Here is a 21,121-nt window from a genome sequence, read left to right as displayed (position 1 = left end):
GGAATGGTAGTTGGCGCCAGGCACACCGATTTGTGTCAAGAACTGCAAATGCTGCTGGCTTTTTCACGCTCAATAGTGTCCCGTGTGTAGTCAGAATGGTCCACCACCCAAAGGACATCCAGCCAATTTGACACAACTGTGGGAAGCATTGGAGTCAACATGGGCCAGCATTCCTTTGGAATGCTTTCGACACCTTGTAAAGGCCATGAATTGAGGCTGTTCTTAGGGCAAAAGGGAGTGCAACGCAACATCAGGAAGGCGTTCCTAATGGTTTGTACACTCAGTGTATATCTTCTAAATAAGACAGTTGTTTAGTTTACCTTCTTAGGTATGACTTAAAATGTGTTTATCAATGGAAGTGGATAAGAAGTATGTAAAAGTATTTGTTCTAAACCAACACAAGGGGTGGCTGGCTGAATGAATTAAACTTTGTCTCAAGTAAATCGGAAACTGCACTGTTAACAAATAAGCATTGAAATGCAGTAACATGTCGTTTGTCATGCCACCACTGTGTCAGCGTTAGCATTTGTCCTGAGTAGATTTACACACAGTGTTTACAACAGTCAAGGGTCAAATAACCAAACAATTTATGGCAACCTATGACAAGCACAGGTTAGCTGTTCATTACAACAATGTTTTCTTAGAGTAACCATACAGTACCTTCAGAAAGTATACACACCCCTTGACTTTTTCCCTACACACAATACCCCATAATGTCAGTGGAATTATGTTTTTGAAATTTTTACCAATTAAATGAAAAGCTGAAAAGTCTTGGGTCAATAAGTTTTCAACCCCTTTACTATGGCAAGTGTACTTAAGTATAGGAGTTTATTGGAGTGCTTAACAAGTCACAAGTTGCATGGGTAAAAATAAAAAAGCAGACATTGAATATCCCTTTGAGAAGTTATTAATTACACTTTGGATGGTGTATCAATACAACCAGTCACTACAAAGATACAGGCGTCCTTCCTAACATTGCCGGAGAAGAAGGAAACCGCTCAGGGATTTTACCATGATGCCAATGGTGACAGTTACAGAATGCCTGTGATAGGAGAAAACTGAGGATGGATCAACAACATTGCAGTTAATCCACAATACTAACCTATTTGTCAGAGTGAAAATAAGGAAGCCTGTACAGAATACAAATATTCCAAAACATTTATCCTGTTTGCAATAAGGGACTAAAGTAATAGTGCAAAGATTGTCGCAAAGAAATTAACTTTTTGTGCTGAATACAAAGTGTTATGTTTGGGGCAAATCCAATACAACACATTACTTAGTACCACTATACACATTTTCAAGCATAGTGGCGGCTGCATCATGTTATGGGTATGCTTGTTCGCGTTAACCTGTTATGGCTAGGGGGCAGTATTTTCACGGCTGGATAAAAAACGTACCCGATTTAATCTGGTTACTACTCCTGCCCAGTAACTAGAATATGCATATTGGCTTTGGATAGAAAACACCCTAAAGTTTCTAAAACTGTTTGAATGGTGTCTGTGAGTATAACAGAACTCATATGGCAGGCAAAAACCTGAGAAGATTTCATGCAGGAAGTGGCCTGTCTGACAAGGTGTCGTTCTTTTTGTCTCTGTTTATTGAAGAGTGAGGATCTTAGCTGTCCCGTGACACTTCCTACGGCTGCCATAGGCTCTCAGAAGGCGGCAAAACGCTGAATCGTGGCTTTGCAGGCTCTGGCTGAAAAAAAGTAGCGCATTTGGGGAGTGGCTGGTTACAGTACTGTGAGACTCAGGCTCGTGCCCGCGTCGACCGAAAGCTTTGTTTTCTTTCCTCTGTTTAGCTAAATGGACATTCCCGGTCGGAATATTATCGCTTTTTACGAGAAAAATGGCATAAAAATGGATTTTAAACAGCGGTTGACATGCTTCGAAGTACGGTAATGGAATATTTAGATTTTTTTGTCACGAATTGCGCCATGCGCGCGACCCTGATTTACCATTTCGGATAGTGTCTGGGACGCACGAACAAAACGCCGCTATTCGGATATAACGATGGATTATTTTGGACCAAACCAACATTTGTTATTGAAGTAGCAGTCCTGGGAGTGCATTCTGACGAAGACAACAAAAGGTAATCAAACTTTTATAATAGTAAATCTGATATTGGTGAGTGCTAAACTTGCCGGGTGTCTAAATAGCTAGCCCGTGATGGCTGGGCTATGTACTTAGAATATTGCAAAATGTGCTTTCACCAAAAAGCTATTTTAAAATCGGACATATCGAGTGCATAGAGGAGTTCTGTATCTATAATTCTTAAAATAATTGTTATGCTTTTTGTGAACGTTTATCGTGAGTAATTTAGTAAATTGTTAGCAAATTCCCCGGAAGTTTGCGGGGGTATGCTAGTTCTGAACGTCACATGCTAATGTAAAAAGCTGTTTTTTGATATAAATATGAACTTGATTGAACAAAACATGCATGTATTGTATAACATAATGTCCTAGGTGTGTCATCTGATGAAGATCATCAAAGGTTAGTGCTGCATTTAGCTGTCTTCTGGGTTTTTGTGACATTATATGCTAGCTTGAAAAATGGGTGTCTGATTATTTCTGGCTTGGTACTCTGCTGACATAATCTAATGTTTTGCTTTCGCTGTAAAGCCTTTTTGAAATCGGACAGTGTGGTTAGATAAAGGAGAGTCTTGTCTTTAAAATGCTGTGAAATAGTCATATGTTTGAAAAATTGAAGTTTTTGTATTTTTGAGGAATTTGTAATTCGCGCCACGCCTATCATTGGATATTGGAGCAGGTGTTCCGCTAGCGGAACGTCTAGATGTAAGAGGTTAAGGACTGAGGAGTTTTTCAGGATAACATTTTTTACTGAATGTAGCTAAGCACAAGCAACATCCTAGGGGAAAACATGGTTCACCAGACACTGGGAGATGAATTCACCTTTCAGCAGGACAATAACCTAAAACACAAGGCCAAATCTACACTGGAGTTGTTAACCAAGAAGACAGTAAATGTTCCTGAGTGGCCTAGTTACAGTTTTGACTTAAATCTGCTTGATAATCTATGGCAAGACCTGAAAATGGTTGTCTAGCAATGATCAACAACCAATTTGACAGAGCTTGAATAATTTTTTTAAAGAATAATGGCCAAATGTTGCACAATCCAGGTGTGGAAAGCTCTTAGAGACTTACCCAGAAAGACTCACTGCTGTAATCGCTGCCAAAGGTGATTCTAACATCTATTGACTCGGGGGTTGAATACTTATCTAATCAAGATACTTTATTTTTCATAAATATTTCGCAGGTGTTAGAATTTTTCTTCCACTTTGACATTACAATATTTTGTGAAGATCGTTGACCAAAAAATACAATTAATTCCATTTTAATCCCACTCTGCAACATAACAAAATGTGAAACATTTAAGGGGTGTGAATACTTTCTGAAAGTACTGTATGTACATTACTCTGCTATTCAATACAAAATTGTATTAGCTATACATTCCAACTGCAAATGGCATGCACTGATGACTCAAAACGTTTATGCAGACATGCTTGCCTCACTGGTTTTAGTCACATGTTCTAATTTAGCTAGCTAGCTAACGTTAGCTACTTATCTCATGAATGCAATCACATGGCCTGAGTGATACATTGCCTTGCTAAAGTATTCATCCCTCTTGGCGTTTTTCCTATTTTGTTGCATTACAACCTGTAATTTAAATAGATTTTTATTTGGATTTCATGTAATGGACATACACAAAATAGTCCAAATATGTGAAGTGAAATGAAAAAAGTAACTTGTTTAAAAAAAATGGTGTGTGCATATATATTCACCCCCTTTGCTATGAAGGCCCTAAATAAAATCTGGTGCAACCAATTACCTTCAGAAGTCACATAATTAGTTAGATTGCACACAGGTGGACTTTATTTAAGTGTCACATGATCTTAGTGTATATATACACCTGTTCTGAAAGGCCCCAGAGTCTGCAACACCACTAAGCAAGGGACACCACCAAGCAAGCGCCATCATGAAGACCAAGGAGCTCCCCAAACAGGTCAGGGACAAAGTTGTGGAGAAGTACAGATCAGGGTTGGGTTATAAATAAATATCCGAAACTTTGAACCATCCCACGGAACACCGTTATATACATTATTAAAAAATGGAAAGAATATGGCACCACAACAACCCTGCCAAAACTCACGGACAATGCAAGGAGGGCATTAATCAGAGAAGCATCAAAGAGACCAAAGATAACCCTGAAGGAGCTGCAAAGCTCCACAGCGGAGATTGGAGTATCTGTCCATAGGACCACTTTAAGCCGTGCACTCCACAGAGCTGGGCTTCATGGAGGAGTGGTCAGAAAAAATACATTACTTAAAGAAAGAATTGGTGAAACACGTTATGTGTTCACCAAAAGGCATGTAAGAGACTCCCCAAACATATGGAAGAAGGTACTCTGGTCAGATGAGGTTAAAATTAAGCTTTTTGGCCATCAAGGAAAACGCTATGTCTGGGGCAAACCCAACACCTCTCATCACCCCGAGAACACCATCCCCATAGTGAAGCATGGTGGTGGCAGCATCATGTGGTGGGGATGTTTTTCATCGGCAGGGAATGGGAAACTGGTCAGGATTGAAGGAATGATGGATGGCGCTAAATACAGGGATATTCTTGAAGGAAACCTGTTTCAGTCTTCCAGAGATTTGAGACTGGGATGGAGGTTCACCTTCCAGCAGGACAATGACCCTAAGCATACTGCTAAAGCAACACTCGAGTGGTTTAAGGTAGAAACATTTAAATGTCTTGGAATGGCCTAGTCAAAGCCCGGACCTCAATCCAATTGAGAATCTGTGGTATGACTTAGATTGCTGTACACCAGCAGAACCCATCCAACTTGAAGGAGCTGGAGCAGTTTTGCCTTGAAAAATAGGCAAAACTCCCAGTGGCTAGATGTGCCAAGCTTATAGAGACATACCCCAAGAGACTTGCAGCTGTAATTGCTGCAAAAGGTGGCTCTACAAAATATTGACTCTGGGGGGGGTGAATAGTTACGCACGCTCAAGTTTTTCTTTTTTTTTTTGTCTTATTTCTTGTTTGTATCTTCAAAGTGGTTGGCATGTTGTGTAAATCAAATGATACAAACCCCCCCCAAAAAAATCAATTTTAATTCCAGGTTGTAAGGCAACAAAATAGGAAAAATGCCAAGGTGGTGAATACTTTCGCAAGCCACTGTAGATATGTAACCAACTGACCTGTTTTTTTTTCAGATTGTTTGTTTATTTTGAAAAATTAACTAAATAAGCCCACTCGCTAACATAATAGGTCAAGACAGTAATGGTGTTATTTTTGTATTAAGGATGTGTGTTCACTTTGGCGCCATTCCAGTGTTAGCTCAATCTCTGTTACTTATGTACTAACTACCCTGCTGGCTAGCAAACCAGCTAACGTTAACTAAGTGAGAATGTGATGACAGTGATGCTTGCTTGGTGAATTGTACTTTTGATTATTTACTTATTCAAATACGCTGGCTGTGGCAAGCTACTCACTGTCAAACCACCATACCTACCACTCTCACTTTGTGACCTAAGGCTGAATGATGTTCAATGATCAGCCCGTAGCGCGCCCTCTTCAGGCGTAAAAAAGACTGCTAATGAGCAGATGTATTTGTTTCTTCGATGTCTATAATATCTGTGCTTTATCTGTGGAATAAAGACGGATACAAATATTTGATTACATCTTTTTATATTGGTCAACCGATTTATCAGTCAGGCTCTATTATTGACTCTGCAACTGAACACATGAACCGCAATGACAATTACTCTCATGGGTGGTCAAAAATAACTTTTTGAAAGCCACGCCCCAAATAAGCCACAAATCTTCTGATCAGCTGCCACCTCTAGAAGATATAGCTACAATATATACACTTTTCTCCAGGATGCCTTTGCTACATTGAAGGATGAAAGGTTCTTCCCAGTACCCCTCAACTAACAAAAGGTGCAAATATGAACCCATTGACTACCAATGGTTCCCTGAGGAACTCCAGGGTTCCTCGAAGTCTCCAGGGTTCCCCTTAATTCTAAGAGTGCGATGTGCGAGTAACACACACAGACACAGTAACTAAAAAATTGACGGCCAGCTCTTTTTCAACTGTACATTCTGGGCGGAAGCGCACACGCACACTTTGATGAGGAATTCAAACCCCGGGTTTCCTGGGAAGGGTTGGCTCAAACCATAAGTTACAACTCCAGGGTTGAACTTTAGCTCAGTTCTTGGCTTCCAGTACCTTTGGCCTACTTACTCCTGAGTCCTGGTCCTGGCTCAAGCCTCTGGCCCTGGTATGTCAGGGTTGCTGCTTGGAGGAGTCCTGCCCTGGTCCTGGCTCAAACCTCTGGCACTGGCTCTAGCTTCTGGCCCTGGTATGTCAGGGTTGCTGCTTGGAGGAGTCCTGCCCTGGTCCTGGCTCTAGCCTCTGGTCCTGGCTCTAGCCTCTGGCACTGGCTCTAGCCTCTGGCCCTGGTACGTCAGGGTTGCTGCTTGGAGGAGTCCTGCCCTGGTCCTGGCTCTAAACTCTGGTCCTGGCTCTAACCTCTGGTCCTGGCTCTAGCCTCTGGCCCTGGTACCTCAGGATTGCTGCTTGGAGAAGTCCTTCCCTGGGCCTTGCTCAAGCCTCTGGCCTTGGTCCTGCCTCTAGCCTCTGGCCCTGGTACCTTAGGGTTGCTGCTTGGAGGAGTCCACGCTGCAGACTAGGGTTCTGAAGCTTTCTAGGAACTGTGGAAAAGTTCCGTTAGAGGAGGAAGCAGATTTGTAATCGTAAGAGCCTGTGGAATGCTTTGGAGTAAATCAGCCTAATCCATCAATGTCAAAGCATACCTGACTCTTTCCATATTTCTCTATCCATCCTCCCCTCCCTGTCTTACTCTCCTTCTCTCATCTCCTCTCGCTCTCTTTTTTTAATCTCCATTCTCAGTCTCTCTGTGAAAGAATAATGGGAATGTGTGTGTTTTTGCCTGTGGACACAGAGTGGTAGTGAACTGTCTTTAAGGGCATGCCCGGTGTGTTTAGTTCTAGCTAAACCCACAGTACTACTACTTACCACCTAGTTACAGTGTTTGTGTGTGGCCACCTTCATGCCCAGGTAGTTACTGTCACTCTACTGACCTGAAGGAATGCATAGGCAATACGCTCCCAGTGTAGAGTTTCACAACACAGTCAGGAGGGGAGAAGTGTGGAAGGGGCCATCTCATCCCTTCCTCTTTTTCCTTCCTCGCTCTCTCTTTACCTCTATCTCTCCTGTGTTTGTAGTCCCTCTCCTGCTCCCTGTGTTCGTAGTCCCTCTCCTGCTCCCTGTGTTCGTAGTCCCTCTCCTGCTCCCTGTGTTCGTAGTCCCTCTCCTGCTCCCTGTGTTCGTAGTCCCTCTCCTGCTCCCTGTGTTCGTAGTCCCTCTCCTGCTCCCTGTGTTCGTAGTCCCTCTCCTGCTCCCTGTGTTCGTAGTCCCTCTCCTGCTCCCTGTGTTCGTAGTCCCTCTCCTGCTCCCTGTGTTCGTAGTCCCTCTCCTGCTCCCTGTGTTCGTAGTCCCTCTCCTGCTCCCTGTGTTCGTAGTCCCTCTCCTGCTCCCTGTGTTCGTAGTCCCTCTCCTGCTCCCTGTGTTCGTAGTCCCTCTCCTGCTCCCTGTGTTCGTAGTCCCTCTCCTGCTCCCTGTGTTCGTAGTCCCTCTCCTGCTCCCTTCACTCTCCCTCTCTGCTGTCTCTGTTACCGGACTCTCAGGTATGTTAGGAACTTACCCTCCCCTCTGAGGCTCCTCAGACAGCTGTGATGCCCCCTCCCCCTTTCTCTCCTCCCCTCTTCCTCTGCTTCCCCTCCCCTACCTGCCTCCCCTCCCTCTTGCCAAGAACAAAACACCAGAATCATGTGGCTATTACTTATTACAGTAAGTTGAAGGTGGCAATGTAGTACTATCCTTCTCACATGTTTTAGTTGTGGTAGTTTTCAAGTCAGTTTCAGCCTTCAGTCTTGCACTGACTGTAGTTTAGATAAGAGAGAGATCGAATGCACCCTGAGTGGAGGCTAGTCCCAGACAGACTCCCATTTTGAAATGCATTCCACATGTCAGATTCCTGCTATTCCTGCATCCTTAGTGGTCTGGTCTGGTGTGGAGGAGAGGGCACTCAAATAACCTCTAACAACAGGGACACTGGGTTTTCCCCTTTGTACAAAACACACATATGAAGGAATGTGGATCCATTTGAATAACTAGACACAACCAAACTTGTTGAAATGTTGAGCTGAACACAAATTTGACAACTTTTGCGGAGACCTCCCAATGACATTAATGCATAGGCTAATTCAGGTGAATAACACACATTTAGTTTCTAAAGTCAGGATTGGAACCTGAGAGAATAATGTAAAGAATGGAATAAAACTTGTTAGGAATAGGTATTATCAGTGATCGTATCTAAAATCTGCATTTTCATTCATATTGGGGGAAAAATAGGAGTGTTTTTTTGGGGGGGGGTTGGAGAAACTAGCGCTGACCTGGCTTACTTTTCAGGCCTGTGTGTGTGTGTTTCATCAGGCCTGTGTGTGTGTGTGTGTGTGGAGGCTGGGCTACTGCTCCAGATCTGTGACTGGTAGTAACCCTGAGCAAGCCTCACTACTCCCCTGCTCTGTCCTCTGTAGCCCCACAGCTTTTCACAACAATCCTCACTAGTTTGAGGTCACCACACAGACCAGGAAACTCACAGGGGCTTCCTTTAGACATCCTCTGGGTTACCGTGTTGTTGTTTCTGTCTCTCTCTCATACTCGGCGGTGACTGTGTGTGTGGTTGTGTCATTGGACAATCACAATTTGTGAAAGGATCATCATTAATCCACTACCCAGGTTTCAAAATGAGACCAAAATAAGCTTTTTCTCTGGTGATCAATTCAGCTTAGCTCTAGTCATTGCCAGGACTTGACAGTAATACCATGTTGTCACAGCCAGGATAAACACAAAAACAAATTCCTACCCCTGTAGAAATGCAAGAAAACAGTCTGCTCTCTGTAGTTCACCAAACATCTTGCTAAATCCTTTGGTTGAGATCTGGACATGCGTTGTTGATTTTAACAAATGGAAAGGCCACCAGTTGAAATGCAGAATGTGTTTTTCAGGTCCCAAAAACCACAGCATCTCTGACGGATGGCTTAATGACATTGAGGTTAAGCAGAGCAGACTCTCTCCCTCTCCCCCGCTCTCTCTCAATCCCTCTTTCCCTCTCTGTCCAGCTCTCTCTGTCCCTCGCTCTGTCTCTCTCTCAATCCCTCTTTCCCTCTCTGTCCAGCTCTCTCTGTCCCTCTCTCTGTCTCTCTCTCTCACTCCCTCTTTCCCTCTCTGTCCAGCTCTCTGTCCCTCTCTCTGTCTCTCTCTCTCACTCCCTCTTTCCCTCTCTGTCCAGCTCTCTGTCCCTCTCTCTGTCTCTCTCTCTCCGTTGATTAGCCTGTATAACAGTGTAGCCATGATGTAATACACACCTTTCATTTTCTCATGGAAACTCACCCCCTTTCCAGAAAATAGTCACCACAACCGAGGGATTGTATTTTATTGTTTGTCAGTCTGTAACATTTTGGGTCCGAGGACGCCTCTTCCTAACCACACTCTCAATACACTAATCTCTTCTGTGGTCAAATAGCTTAAATACACTGTTTCAATCTCTGTTTCTGTTCATTTTCCCATATGCATTTGCAGATGAGTAGAGTTTTATGGATAAACACATTTTCATCACTTGTTAAACTCAGTTTATATTGTGGACTGTGAAATTCTGGGCCTGACTTTTTGGAGTGCTCTGAATAGCTAGAAGGAACAGTATGGTGGCGTGTGTCCGTGGTCAGTTAGACATCATGTCAGACGTTAAATGGAGAATCTACACGCTTGACTTCTAAAACACAATTGCCGGTGATTCCCTTAATTACTGTAGGTCGGTTTCGTCCCTTTTTATTAAATCCCTTTAATCGACATCCCTTTATTTGGGATAATCCAGGACTTAACTGGCCTAGGGTTTTCTAGAGTTCAACACACACACATGCATGCACTCACATGACAAACACACACACACACACACACACACACACACCTCTGTCAGGAATGCCATCTTTCACCAGTGGAAACAGTAACTTCCCCCCGACCGCCCAGGGAAGTGGCACAGGAAGCCCACTGAGAGGGGGTGTAGTCTGGGAGGAGCTGGCTGTGCCATGGCCTGGAGCCTGGAGGAGCCCTGGTGGGGGGCCACAGCCTACTGGGGCAGGGCCAGTGGACCAGGGGTCCCTACTGGAAACATCCAGGAGTGAGATTCCTGTGTAAACAACAGGAAGCGGTCACAAGGCTGGTTGTCTATGTTGTCATTAGCCCTGTGCTAGCTCTTTGCTGACAGTTTCAGTGTGATGAAATGTAAACCTGTAGCCCTAACAGTGTTAGTGGTGTTAGCTGTCATCTAATCAAATCAAATGTTGTTGGTCACATACACATATTTACAGATGTTATTGAGTAACCGTGTGGTAGCCGGTAGCCTGCTACTAACAGTGACTAAGTTCAGGGCAGGGTACTGTGTGGAGGCCGGCTACTAACAGTGACTAAGTTCAGGGCAGGGTACTGGGTGGAGGCCGGCTACTAACAGTGACTAAGTTCAGGGTACTGGGTGGAGGCCGGCTACTAACAGTGACTAAGTTCAGGGCAGGGTACTGGGTGGAGGCCGGCTACTAACAGTGACTAAGTTCAGGGATGGTTCTGCAGGGTACTGGGTGGAGGCCGGCTACTAACAGTGACTAAGTTCAGGGCAGGGTACTGGGTGGAGGCCGGCTACTAACAGTGACTAAGTTCAGGGCAGGGTACTGGGTGGAGGCCGGCTACTAACAGTGACTAAGTTCAGGGCAGGGTACTGGGTGGAGGCCGGCTAGTGATGGCTATTTAACAGTCTGATGGACTTGAGATAGAAGCTGTTTTTCAGTCTCTTGGTCCCAGCTTTGATGCACCTGTACTGCCCTCGCCTTCTGGATGATAGGGGGTGAACAGGCCGTGGATTGGGTGGTTGATGTCCTTGATTATATTTTTTGGCCTTCCTGTGACATTGGGTGCTGTAGGTGTCCTGGAGGGCAGACAGTGTGCCCCCGGTGACGCGTTGGGCAGACCGTACCACCCTCTGGAGAGCCCTGCAATCGCAGGGGTTGCAGTTTCTGTACCAGGTGGTGATGCAGCCCGACAGGATGCTCTCAATTGTGCATCTGTAAAAGTTTGTGAGGGTCTTAGGGGCCAAGCTGAATTTCTTCAGCCTCCTGAGGTTGAAGAGGTGCTGTTGCCCCTTCCTCACCACACTGTCTGTGTGGGTGGACCATTTCAGATTTTCTGCAATGTGTACGCTGAGAAACTTCAAGCTTTTCACCTTCTCCACTGCGATCCCGTCGATGTGGATAAGGGTGTGCTCCCTCTGCTGTTTCCTGAAGTCCACGATCAGCTTTGTTGACGTTAAGGGAGAGGTTATTTTCCTGGCACCACTCCATCAGGACCCTCACCTTCTCCCTGTAGGCTGTCTCGTCATTGTTGGTAATCAGGCCTACTGTTGTGACATCTGCAAACTTGATGATTTGATTTGGAGGTGTCAGTCATGGGTGAGCAGGGAGTACAGGAGAGGGCTGAGCACGCACCCTTGTGGGGCCCCTGTGTTGAGGATCAGGGAAGTGGAGGTGGTGTTTCCTATGGTGTTGAAGGCTGAGCTATGGTCAATGAACAGCATTCTTACACAGGTATTCCTCTTGTCCAGATGAGAGAGGGCAGTGATGCAGTGCGATGGCGATTGCATCGTCTGTGGATCTATTGGGGCGGTAAGCAAATTGAAATGGGTCTAGGGTATCCGTTAAGCTAGAGGTGATATGATCCTTAACTAGCCTCTCAAAGCACTTCATGATGACAGCAGTGAGTGCTACGGGGCGATAGTCATTTAGTTCAGTTACCTTTTGCTTTCATGGGTACAGGAACAATGGTGGACATCTTGAAGCAAGTGGGGACAGCAGACTGGGATAGGGAGAGCTTGAATATGTTCATAAACACTCCAGCCAGCTGGTCTGCGCATGCTCTGAGGATGCGGCTAGGGACGCAGTCCGGGCCGGCAGCCTTGCGAGGGTTAACACGCTAAAATGTCTTACTCACATCGGCCACGGAGAACAATAGCCCACAGTCCTTGGGAGTGAGCCACGTCGGTGGCACTGTATTGTTGTCAAAGCGGGCGAAGAAGGTGTTTAGCTTGTCTGGGAGCAAGACGTCGGTGTCCGCGATGTGGCTGGTTTTCCCTTTGTAATCCGTGATTGTCTATAGACCCTGCCACATACGTCTCGTGTCTGAGCCGTTGAATTGTGACTCCACTTTGTCTCTGTGCTGACATTTTGCCTGTTTTATTGCCTTACAGAGGGAATAACTACACTGTTTGTATTTTACCATATTCCCAGTCACCTTGCCATGGTTAAATACGGCGGTTTGCGCTTTCAGTTTTGTGCAAATCCTGCCATCTATCCACGGTTTCTGGTTTGGGTAGGTTTTAATAGTCACCGTGGGAACAACATCCCCTATACACTTCCTGATTAACTCAGTCACCGTGTCCATATATGTTATTCTTAGAGGCTATCCGTAACATATCTCAGTTCACATGATCAAAACGATCTTGAAGCATGGATTCCGATTGGTCAGACCAGCATTGAATAGGCCTTGTAGGCACCCCGGAAGAGGGAGTAGCAGTGGTCGAGTGTTATTCCAGCGCGAGTACTACAGTCAATGTGTTGATAGAACTTCGGTAGCATTTTCCTTAAATTTGCTTTGTTAAAATCCCCAGCTACAATAAATGCGGCCTCAGGATTTGTGGTTTCCAGCTTGCATAAAGTCCAGTGTAGTTCTTTGAGGGCCGTCATAGTATCGGCTTGAGGGGGAATATACACGGCTGTGACTAACCGAAGAGAATTCTCTTGGGAGGTAAAACGGTCGGCTCTTGATTGTGAGGTATTTTGGGTCTGGTGAACAGAAGGACTTGAGTTTCTGTACGTTATCACAATCACACCATGAGTAGTTAATCATCACACATACACCACCACCTTTCTTCCACCTGAGAGTTCTTTATTCCTGTCGGCGCGATGTACTGAGAACCCAGCTGGCTGTATGGATGGGGACAGTATATCCGGAGAGAGCCATGATTTCGTGAAACAGAGTATGTTACAGTCCCTGATGTCTCTCTGGAAGGAGATCATTGCCCTGAGCTTGTCTACTTTATTGTCCAGAGACTGAACATTAGCGAGTTATATACTCGGAAGCGGTGAATGGTGTGCACGTCTCCTGAGTCAGAGTAGAAATCCACTCCGAATCTTGGAGCAGCCTCTGGGATAAGTTCAATTGCCCTGGGGGTACAAACAAATGATCCATTTCAATGCCCTGGGGGGTACAAACAAATGATCCATTTCAATGCCCTGGGGGGTATAAACAAATGATCCATTTCAATGCCCTGGGGGGTATAAACAAATGATCCATTTCAATGCCCTGGGGGGTACAAACAAAGGATCCATTTCAATGCCCTGGGGGGTACAAACAAAGGATCTATTTCAATGCCCTGGGGGGTACAAACAAAGGATCTATTTCAATGCCCTGGGGGGTACAAACAAAGGATCTATTTCAATGCCCTGGGGGGTACAATCTAAGGATCCATTTCAATGCCCTGGGGGGTACAAACAAAGGATCCATTTCAATGCCCTGGGGGGTACAAACAAAGGATCCATTTCATTGCCCTGGGGGGTACGAACAAGGATCCAATTCAGGAAAGTTGTAATGCTGGTGAGTTACCGCCGCTCTGATATCCAAGGTTATTTCCAGGAGTATGTAGTAACAAAAAAAAACGTTCTGTGCTAATAATGTAAGAAATAATACACAAAAAAACAAAATACTGAAAAGTTGCTTAGGAGCTTGAAGTAGAGCTGCCATGTCTGTCGGCGCCGTCTTGAGCCATCTTCAGCATAGCTGTGCCATCTGGTGATGAATATCTGTGGTTGCCGCTGTCTCCCTGTGACTCATACAATGGTGGCCCTCCAGGAAGCTTTATCTTAACAGAGCTGTCATTGCAGGTAGACTATTTGCTTTTGTTGGAGTGTGTTCAAGAGGCCCAGGGCTGTAGTATCAGAGGCCCTGGACCCTTTACAGACCTCCAACTGAACCAGCCATTCACTCCAGATTTACTCCCACAGAGATGGGAGGGATAGAGAGATGGGTAGAGCGAGAGGTAGGAAGGGTTCATAACATGGCTTGTCTTCGCCGCAGTGCTCTTTGAAGATGTATCCAACTAAACTGAGGACTTGGTCACGTGTAATGTCCATGTACTGTAGAACTAAGTTACAGAAAGTGAAAACAAACACAGGGCTGATCTGCCTATGCTCTGGACTTATCTCACTTTCTGTCTAACTCTGGTGTTGACTCCTACCCCCTTCTCTCCTCTCCTCTCCTCTCTACAGTGACTGAGGCTGGTTTCGGGGCAGACATCGGGATGGAGAAGTTCTTCAACATCAAGTGCAGGGCCTCGGGGCTGAGGCCAAACATTGTTGTCCTGGTCGCCACGGTCAGAGCATTGAAAATGCATGGAGGCGGTCCCAGTGTGAGTCATCCATCCATTCTATCAGTGGTGTAAAGTACTTAAGTAAAAATACTTAAAAGTACTACTTAAGTAGTTTTTTGGGGTGTCAGTACTTTACCACATATTTTTGACAACTTTTACTTCACTACATTCCTAAAGAAAATAATGTACTTTTTACTCCATACATTTTCCCTGACACCCAAATGTACTCGTTACATTTTAATGCTTAGCAGGACAGGAAAATGGTCCAATTCACACACTTATCAAGAGTACATCCCTACAGACTCTGATCCGGTGGGCTCACTAAACACCAACGCTTCAGAGTTGCCGCCTGGTTTGCTAAATATAAGGAATTTGAAATGATTTATACAGTATTTTACTGGGTGACTTTTACTTTTACTCAAGTATGACAATTGAGTACTTTTTCCACCACTGCGTTCTATAATGCTAATATAGCAAGAGTCTGTACTACACTTTATTGTTCTCTACTGTATAAGGCTAACATTATAGGATCTCTGCAATTCTAAGATAGAGCAGTTACCATGTACCCACATCAGTAAATGGCCCACTGTTGTAAACGTCTAAGGACGAGAAATTCTGTGATTACAGTGCTCTGGCTTATGTTTTCATGCCGTACCCATAAACTCAGTGATTTGTGTGCTGCATACCTCTCTGGAGTAAATGTTTGTTTATAGCTTGTATTAGATAACCCTAGCCCAAGAGTTGCTTATCTCCACTAGCACCTGGACCGTTCATTTCAGTTTCCTGGTATTTACTGTACCCGAGTTGACCATAATACACAAAACTGACTGTGAAATACAGTATTGTATGGTGTTGATGGTGATATATTTTTTGTTTGAATATGTGCTAAAATTACTGTGTTCCTGCAGGTCTCAGCTGGCTCACCTCTACCAAGAGAGTACATAGACGAGGTAAGAGATTGGAGAGAGAGAGAACTTTACTTGGTTTGAAACAGAGTAGTACAACTCTTTTGTTGTCAGTGGTAATGCGAGCTTATTAAGAGTTGACTTCCTTGTTCCCCAAGTTAAAAAAAAGTACCAGTGAAAAAGTATTAACCAAAGTCAGCAGACAGACACTGTGGCATGAACGAGCTGGGAGTTGAGCATAGGTTACTGTACCTGACATGAGACAGGGTGTCCTCCTGACCAACATTTGATTTGCATGTCTCCCGTTGGTTCCCTGACTTGATGATGATGCAGGGATAGAAACTGATTAGGGAAATGAAATAAACATGTCAGTGGCTTTATTAAGAGGTGGAGGGGTAGGGGGGTTGTGGTTCCATCTAATCACTAGGTTATGATCATTAACATAACTTGATTTTGTCTAAGGTCAGGATAGCCTTGGTACTATTAGATCCAGTTAGGAAGTCATTTGCTCATGTAAGAACTATTAACATGTTGTGCAACACAACATTTCCTTTCACATTTGCCACCACAATCAACAAATCAAGCCTTTGTTTGTTTGTGGGCTTGATAAAATGGAAGGCCAAATATATCTCTGTCCATAGGTGGCAACGTTGCGCCCTGTTAACATCACAGGCGTGGACTTGAGGAAGGGTGTGTACAAGGGTTTTTTAAACCCAGGCCTCGATGTCCTGCATACTTTTATTTTAAAATGTTTTAACTAGGTAGGTCAGTTAACAAATCCTTATTTTCAATGACGGCCTAGAAACAGTGGGTTAACTACCATGTTCAGGGGCAGAACGACAGATTTTTACCTTGTCAGCTTGGGGATTTGATCTTGCAACCTTTCGGTTACAAGTCCAACACTCTAACTGCCAGTTCGCATACAGTACTTCCCCTCTAATAAGGGACTGATTTAGATTTGGGATGCAAGTGGCAAGTGAGTGGAATATCATTTAATCAATCAATCAGCCAGCAGAACAGTGGGACTTAGCACCTGGATATGAATGTCTCTGGTAATACGGATCACACCTATAACCAGGCAGATTTCATACAGTCAGATGAGGTTTATGGTTATAGGGGATGATACATTGTCACACTATACACATGGGTAGGAGGGAAGAGGAGAACGGAGGAAGGACTAAAAAGAGTATCTGACATTTCCAAGTTCTGCCCTAGCCTCCAGCCATCCCCTATGGTCCTCATTCCTATTTCCATTCCTCACACACAGACATGCATCGCTGTCTCTCTCGCTCTCTCTCGAACATGATTTGAGGTAATTATTTGATTAGCAGGGCAAATAGACCCTTGGCTTGGGTCTCCGGTCAGGGAGGGGGCTTAATAGAGATGGAGGTGGGGGGTCTGTATGTTGAAACCCCATGCCTGGTTTAAATCACTCCTCTCTCAAAGGCTCCTCAGCTGAGCAAATAATGAAGGGGTGTTAGCTAAGTTAATTGTGAGGGCTGTAACGAGAAGCAGAAGGGCTTGAGAGAGAAGAGCCAGGCACAGAGCCAGGCACAGCAGAGTAACGTTAGGGCCTGGAGACGACTAAGGACTGGGTTCTGGACAGGCCAGTTAGTGGATCCTGGAATATGACAACTTTGGTGCTAAACAGACAGGGTTTAATTGGGAGTATTGCCTGTCACGCGCAGACACTTGCGCACGCACACCCACTCTGACAAAACAACCTGTGTGTTCTTCATATGGGATATCATATAGTTGGGATTGTTCCTTCCCCAGAAAGTATCAATGTTGCTGTAAAACAGGATTTGAGCTCCTTAGTGAGTATTGCCTCATCATCCCCCCCCTCCCGAAGTGTAAGCTGTTGAAGGCGAGTCAGTGTTGCTCTAGGCGACTGAACTACCAGAGGGGACTGTAGCAGAGTGGGGTAGAGGGATGCACGACAGCCAATAGGTTCAACCTTCCAATTCTCCTGACTCTGTAAAAGACCTGGCTCTGACAATGCAATTATAACGTCCTCTATCTACGCCCACTCCTCTCTCCCACTCTTGCTTTTTATCTCTTCTCTCGCTCTCTCTTGCTCTTTCTCCCTTTCGCTCTTTCACAGTCTTTTGCTCATTCTGTCTTTCTCACACACACACACACACTGTGTCATATGAGCGAGAACTCCTGAGTCATTGACCAAGCTTCTCATAAATGGTGATATCCTGTTTCGGTAGTTAGCGTTTAATATTCCACTTGTGGAAATGAAAGAGATGAGTACTGCCACTCTCTTTGCCTCACATCTAACACCACTGCACTTCTGACCTGGATGAGTTTCACATTGAGTTTGACTATGTTTCCATTAGATCGCTCTCCCTCCCTGTCTCACTCTCTCTGTCCCTCTGTATTCTAGAACCTGAGTCTGGTGACGAAGGGCTGCAGCAGTAACCTGAGGAAACAGATCCAGATAGCCCACCTGTTTGGAGTCCCTGTGGTCGTGGCTCTCAACGTCTTCAAGTAAGACTTCCAGTCTGTATCAGTCTGAGCAGCTGGCCTGGGCCTCTCTTCTGTCTCTGTCAGACCCCATATTGTGAACAGGCATGTAAATGCAGACATTAACACATGCACAGACGTATGCAGACACAACATGTTAAGCTTTAGAATCCTTATCAGTTTGTTACAAAAATATGCAAACCCATATGAGGGTCAGTGACACACAGGTTAGCGTTTTACGTCAGCTCTGCAGAGTGGTCACTAGCCGGCACGGCCATAAAGTAATAACGTCTGATTTTAAACCTTAACCACACTGTTTTCATGCATTTTTTTAAATATAGACTATTTAGATTTTGCAGCTGGCCCATCTGAGAAATCCCTCAGTTCTGCCTTCAGGACAAGACTCATGATAATAAATGTCAACCTGCCAGTGACACACACATGTTTGTTTTACTGTCCTTGTGGGGACCAAACAATTGCTTCCCATTCAAAATCCTATTACATTTACATTACATTTAAGTCATTTAGCAGACGCTCTTATCCAGAGCGACTTACAAAATGGTGCATTCACCTTATGATATCCAGTGGAACAACCACTTTACAATAGTGCATCTAAATCTTTTAAGGGGGGGTTAGAAGGATTACTTTATCCTATCCTAGGTATTCCTTAAAGAGGTGGGGTTTCAGGTGTCTCCGGAAGGTGGTGATTGACTCCGCTGTCCTGGCGTCGTGAGGGAGCTTGTTCCACCATTGGGGTGCCAGAGCAGCGAACAGTTTTGACTGGGCTGAGCGGGAACTGTGCTTCCTCAGAGGTAGGGGGCCAGCAGGCCAGTGGTGGATGAACGCAGTGCCCTTGTTTGGGTGTAGGGCCTGATCAGAGCCTGAAGGTATGGAGGTGCCGTTCCCTTCACAGCTCCGTAGGCAATCACCATGGTCTTGTAGCGGATGCGAGCTTCAACTGGAAGCCAGTGGAGAGAGCGGAGGAGCGGGGTGACGTGAGAGAACTTGGGAAGGTTGAACACCAGACGGGCTGCGGCGTTCTGGATGAGTTGTAGGGGTTTAATGGCACAGGCAGGGAGCCCAGCCAACAGCGAGTTGCAGTAATCCAGACGGGAGATGACAAGTGCCTGGATTAGGACCTGCGCCGCTTCCTGTGTGAGGCAGGGTCGTACTCTGCGAATGTTGTAGAGCATGAACCTACAGGATCGGGTCACCGCCTTGATGTTAGTGGAGAACGACAGGGTGTTGTCCAGGATCACGCCAAGGTTCTTAGCACTCTGGGAGGAGGACACAAGGGAGTTGTCAACCGTGATTGTCAATGATTGTCAACCGTCAATCCTATTGTCCCTAACCGTAACCTTAAAGGGATGCTTCGGGATTATGTCTCTGTGTCCAGTATGAAGGAAAGTAGTTTTGCGAGCTAATGCTAACTAGCATAACTGGAAGTCTATGGGTATCTGCTAGCATGCTATCCCTTTAACCCCAAAATATCCCTTTAACCCCTAAATATCCCTTTAACCCATAATTCTAACCCTAACCCCTAAGCCTAAAATAGCTTTATTTATTTGTGTGGAATTGTGAAATGTCCGTCCCCCCCGAATGTTCCTTGTTTTACTATCCTTGTGAGGACTTCTGGTGCCCACAAGGATAGTAAAACTAAAAACACATATATATATACACACACACACTCACACACAGCAAGTGGCCCATGTCATGACTGGTGTTGTTGAGTTCTGTGGCTAGATGACTTGGTGTGTTTTACATAGTGTTAGTCTGTCAGTGTGACTGAGGTGTTTACACATGAACTGTGGCGTGTCGGAAGCTATTAGAATGTGGCTTTGGCCTTCAGGCCTCATTTAGACTAAATGGGCTGTCACATGGCCACACCACACACACACACTGCAAAAACATAAGGAAAAAGGTCTTGTTAACCCAAACTTAAACACCTCGAGGTTGCCACCTCATTTCAACACCTTGTTATGTGTCCCAACAACTGTCAGTCACACCATTCATTGCTCCAATCCCTACGGTTGTTTCCCTGGTTTCCTCCATGGTTACTGTCTCCTTGGCTACTCCACAGGACCGACACCCAGGCTGAGATCGACCTGGTGTGCCAGATGGCCAAGGAGTCTGGGGCGTCGGATGCCGTGCCGTGTCATCACTGGGCGCGGGGTGGCCGTGGCTCGGTGGAGCTGGCCCAGGCAGTGAAGCAGGCCAGCAGTCAACCCAGCCACTTCCAGTTCCTCTACAGCCAAGAGGTGAGAGACAGACGCCCCATTGCACTACGACATCTAGCCTCTAGTTTACACTTCTAAGCGCTAATCTGGAAGTACTGGAAAGTAAGTAAGCTAAATAGACAAACTTGTCAAGTTTCTGCAGACCCTTCTGGCTTGTGATATAAACGGGTGCAGGAATTTGGTTGCCATGTCCAGTCATTAAAAAATGTCCCGACATAATTTATTGATCTACAACACTTAACTGACACTGTGCTTTTGTTGAGCCTGCAAGGTGGGGTCACATTTATTCCACCAATAATGTTGGCTTTACAGTACATGGGGAGCTATGCAGGGTTGGGCTCAATTTAGTTTGAAATTCCAATTCAGTTCTTGAATTAACTCATGCAGTGAAGAATTTACGTTGAATTCAATTTTAATTTCAACAATCTTCAAGATATGGAATTAGACTATTTGGATTGGAATTCATGCACATGGAGTTCAAATCCTGCAGCACAAAAATGTATTTCTTTATTTCCAGTATAGCTACGCTGTCTGAACTGAGTGACATGATCAGCCTCAAACCCTGAGGATGTAGAATTTGTGGAATTGTTGGGCATAATATTGAATTGGGAATAGAATTATTGGAACATTGGACTTGAGAGGAATTTAATTATCTCAGAATTCAGAGATGGACTGACCTGGAATTTGAATTGAACTAAATGTAATTTACAGAGTTGGAATTTAATTAGTGCAATAAACCCCATCTCTAGTTCTATTTAAAAGCTATGGCAATGAGACACACTGCTAGCTTGTTTGTGTGTAAGCACTGGGTGGTTAGTATTAGCGTGGTGTAGCACTGGGTGGTTAGTATTAGCATGGTGTAGCACTGGGTGGTGGTTAGTATTAGCATGGTGTAGCACTGGGTGGTTAGTATTAGCGTGGTGTAGCACTGGGT

General features: G+C 44.9%; 1 protein-coding gene and 1 long non-coding RNA gene across 3 annotated transcripts in view; one reads left to right on the top strand and one right to left on the bottom strand.

Moving 5' to 3' along the window:
• The window catches only part of mthfd1l (methylenetetrahydrofolate dehydrogenase (NADP+ dependent) 1 like), an 85,316-nt gene that overhangs the window by 43,879 nt on the left and 20,316 nt on the right, over window positions 1-21,121 (top strand). For both annotated transcript variants that reach the window (XM_014205574.2, NM_001165368.1), the window contains 4 exon segments: window positions 14,473-14,612; window positions 15,482-15,523; window positions 17,871-17,974; window positions 20,031-20,208. In XM_014205574.2, coding sequence (XP_014061049.1) covers window positions 14,473-14,612; window positions 15,482-15,523; window positions 17,871-17,974; window positions 20,031-20,208 — 464 coding nt within the window.
• Window positions 5,693-7,262, bottom strand: LOC123743487 (uncharacterized). The gene is made up of 2 exons (XR_006770312.1): window positions 7,126-7,262; window positions 5,693-6,735 (listed from the first exon to the last, which is right to left on the bottom strand). It is a non-coding gene; the product is annotated as an uncharacterized lncRNA (long non-coding RNA).

This window comes from Salmo salar, chromosome ssa06 (genome assembly GCF_905237065.1).
Source record: "Salmo salar chromosome ssa06, Ssal_v3.1, whole genome shotgun sequence".
NCBI classification, from domain to species: Eukaryota; Metazoa; Chordata; class Actinopteri; order Salmoniformes; family Salmonidae; genus Salmo; species Salmo salar.
Note: the sequence above shows the minus strand (reverse complement) of the source record. Positions and strands in the feature narration are given on the sequence as shown.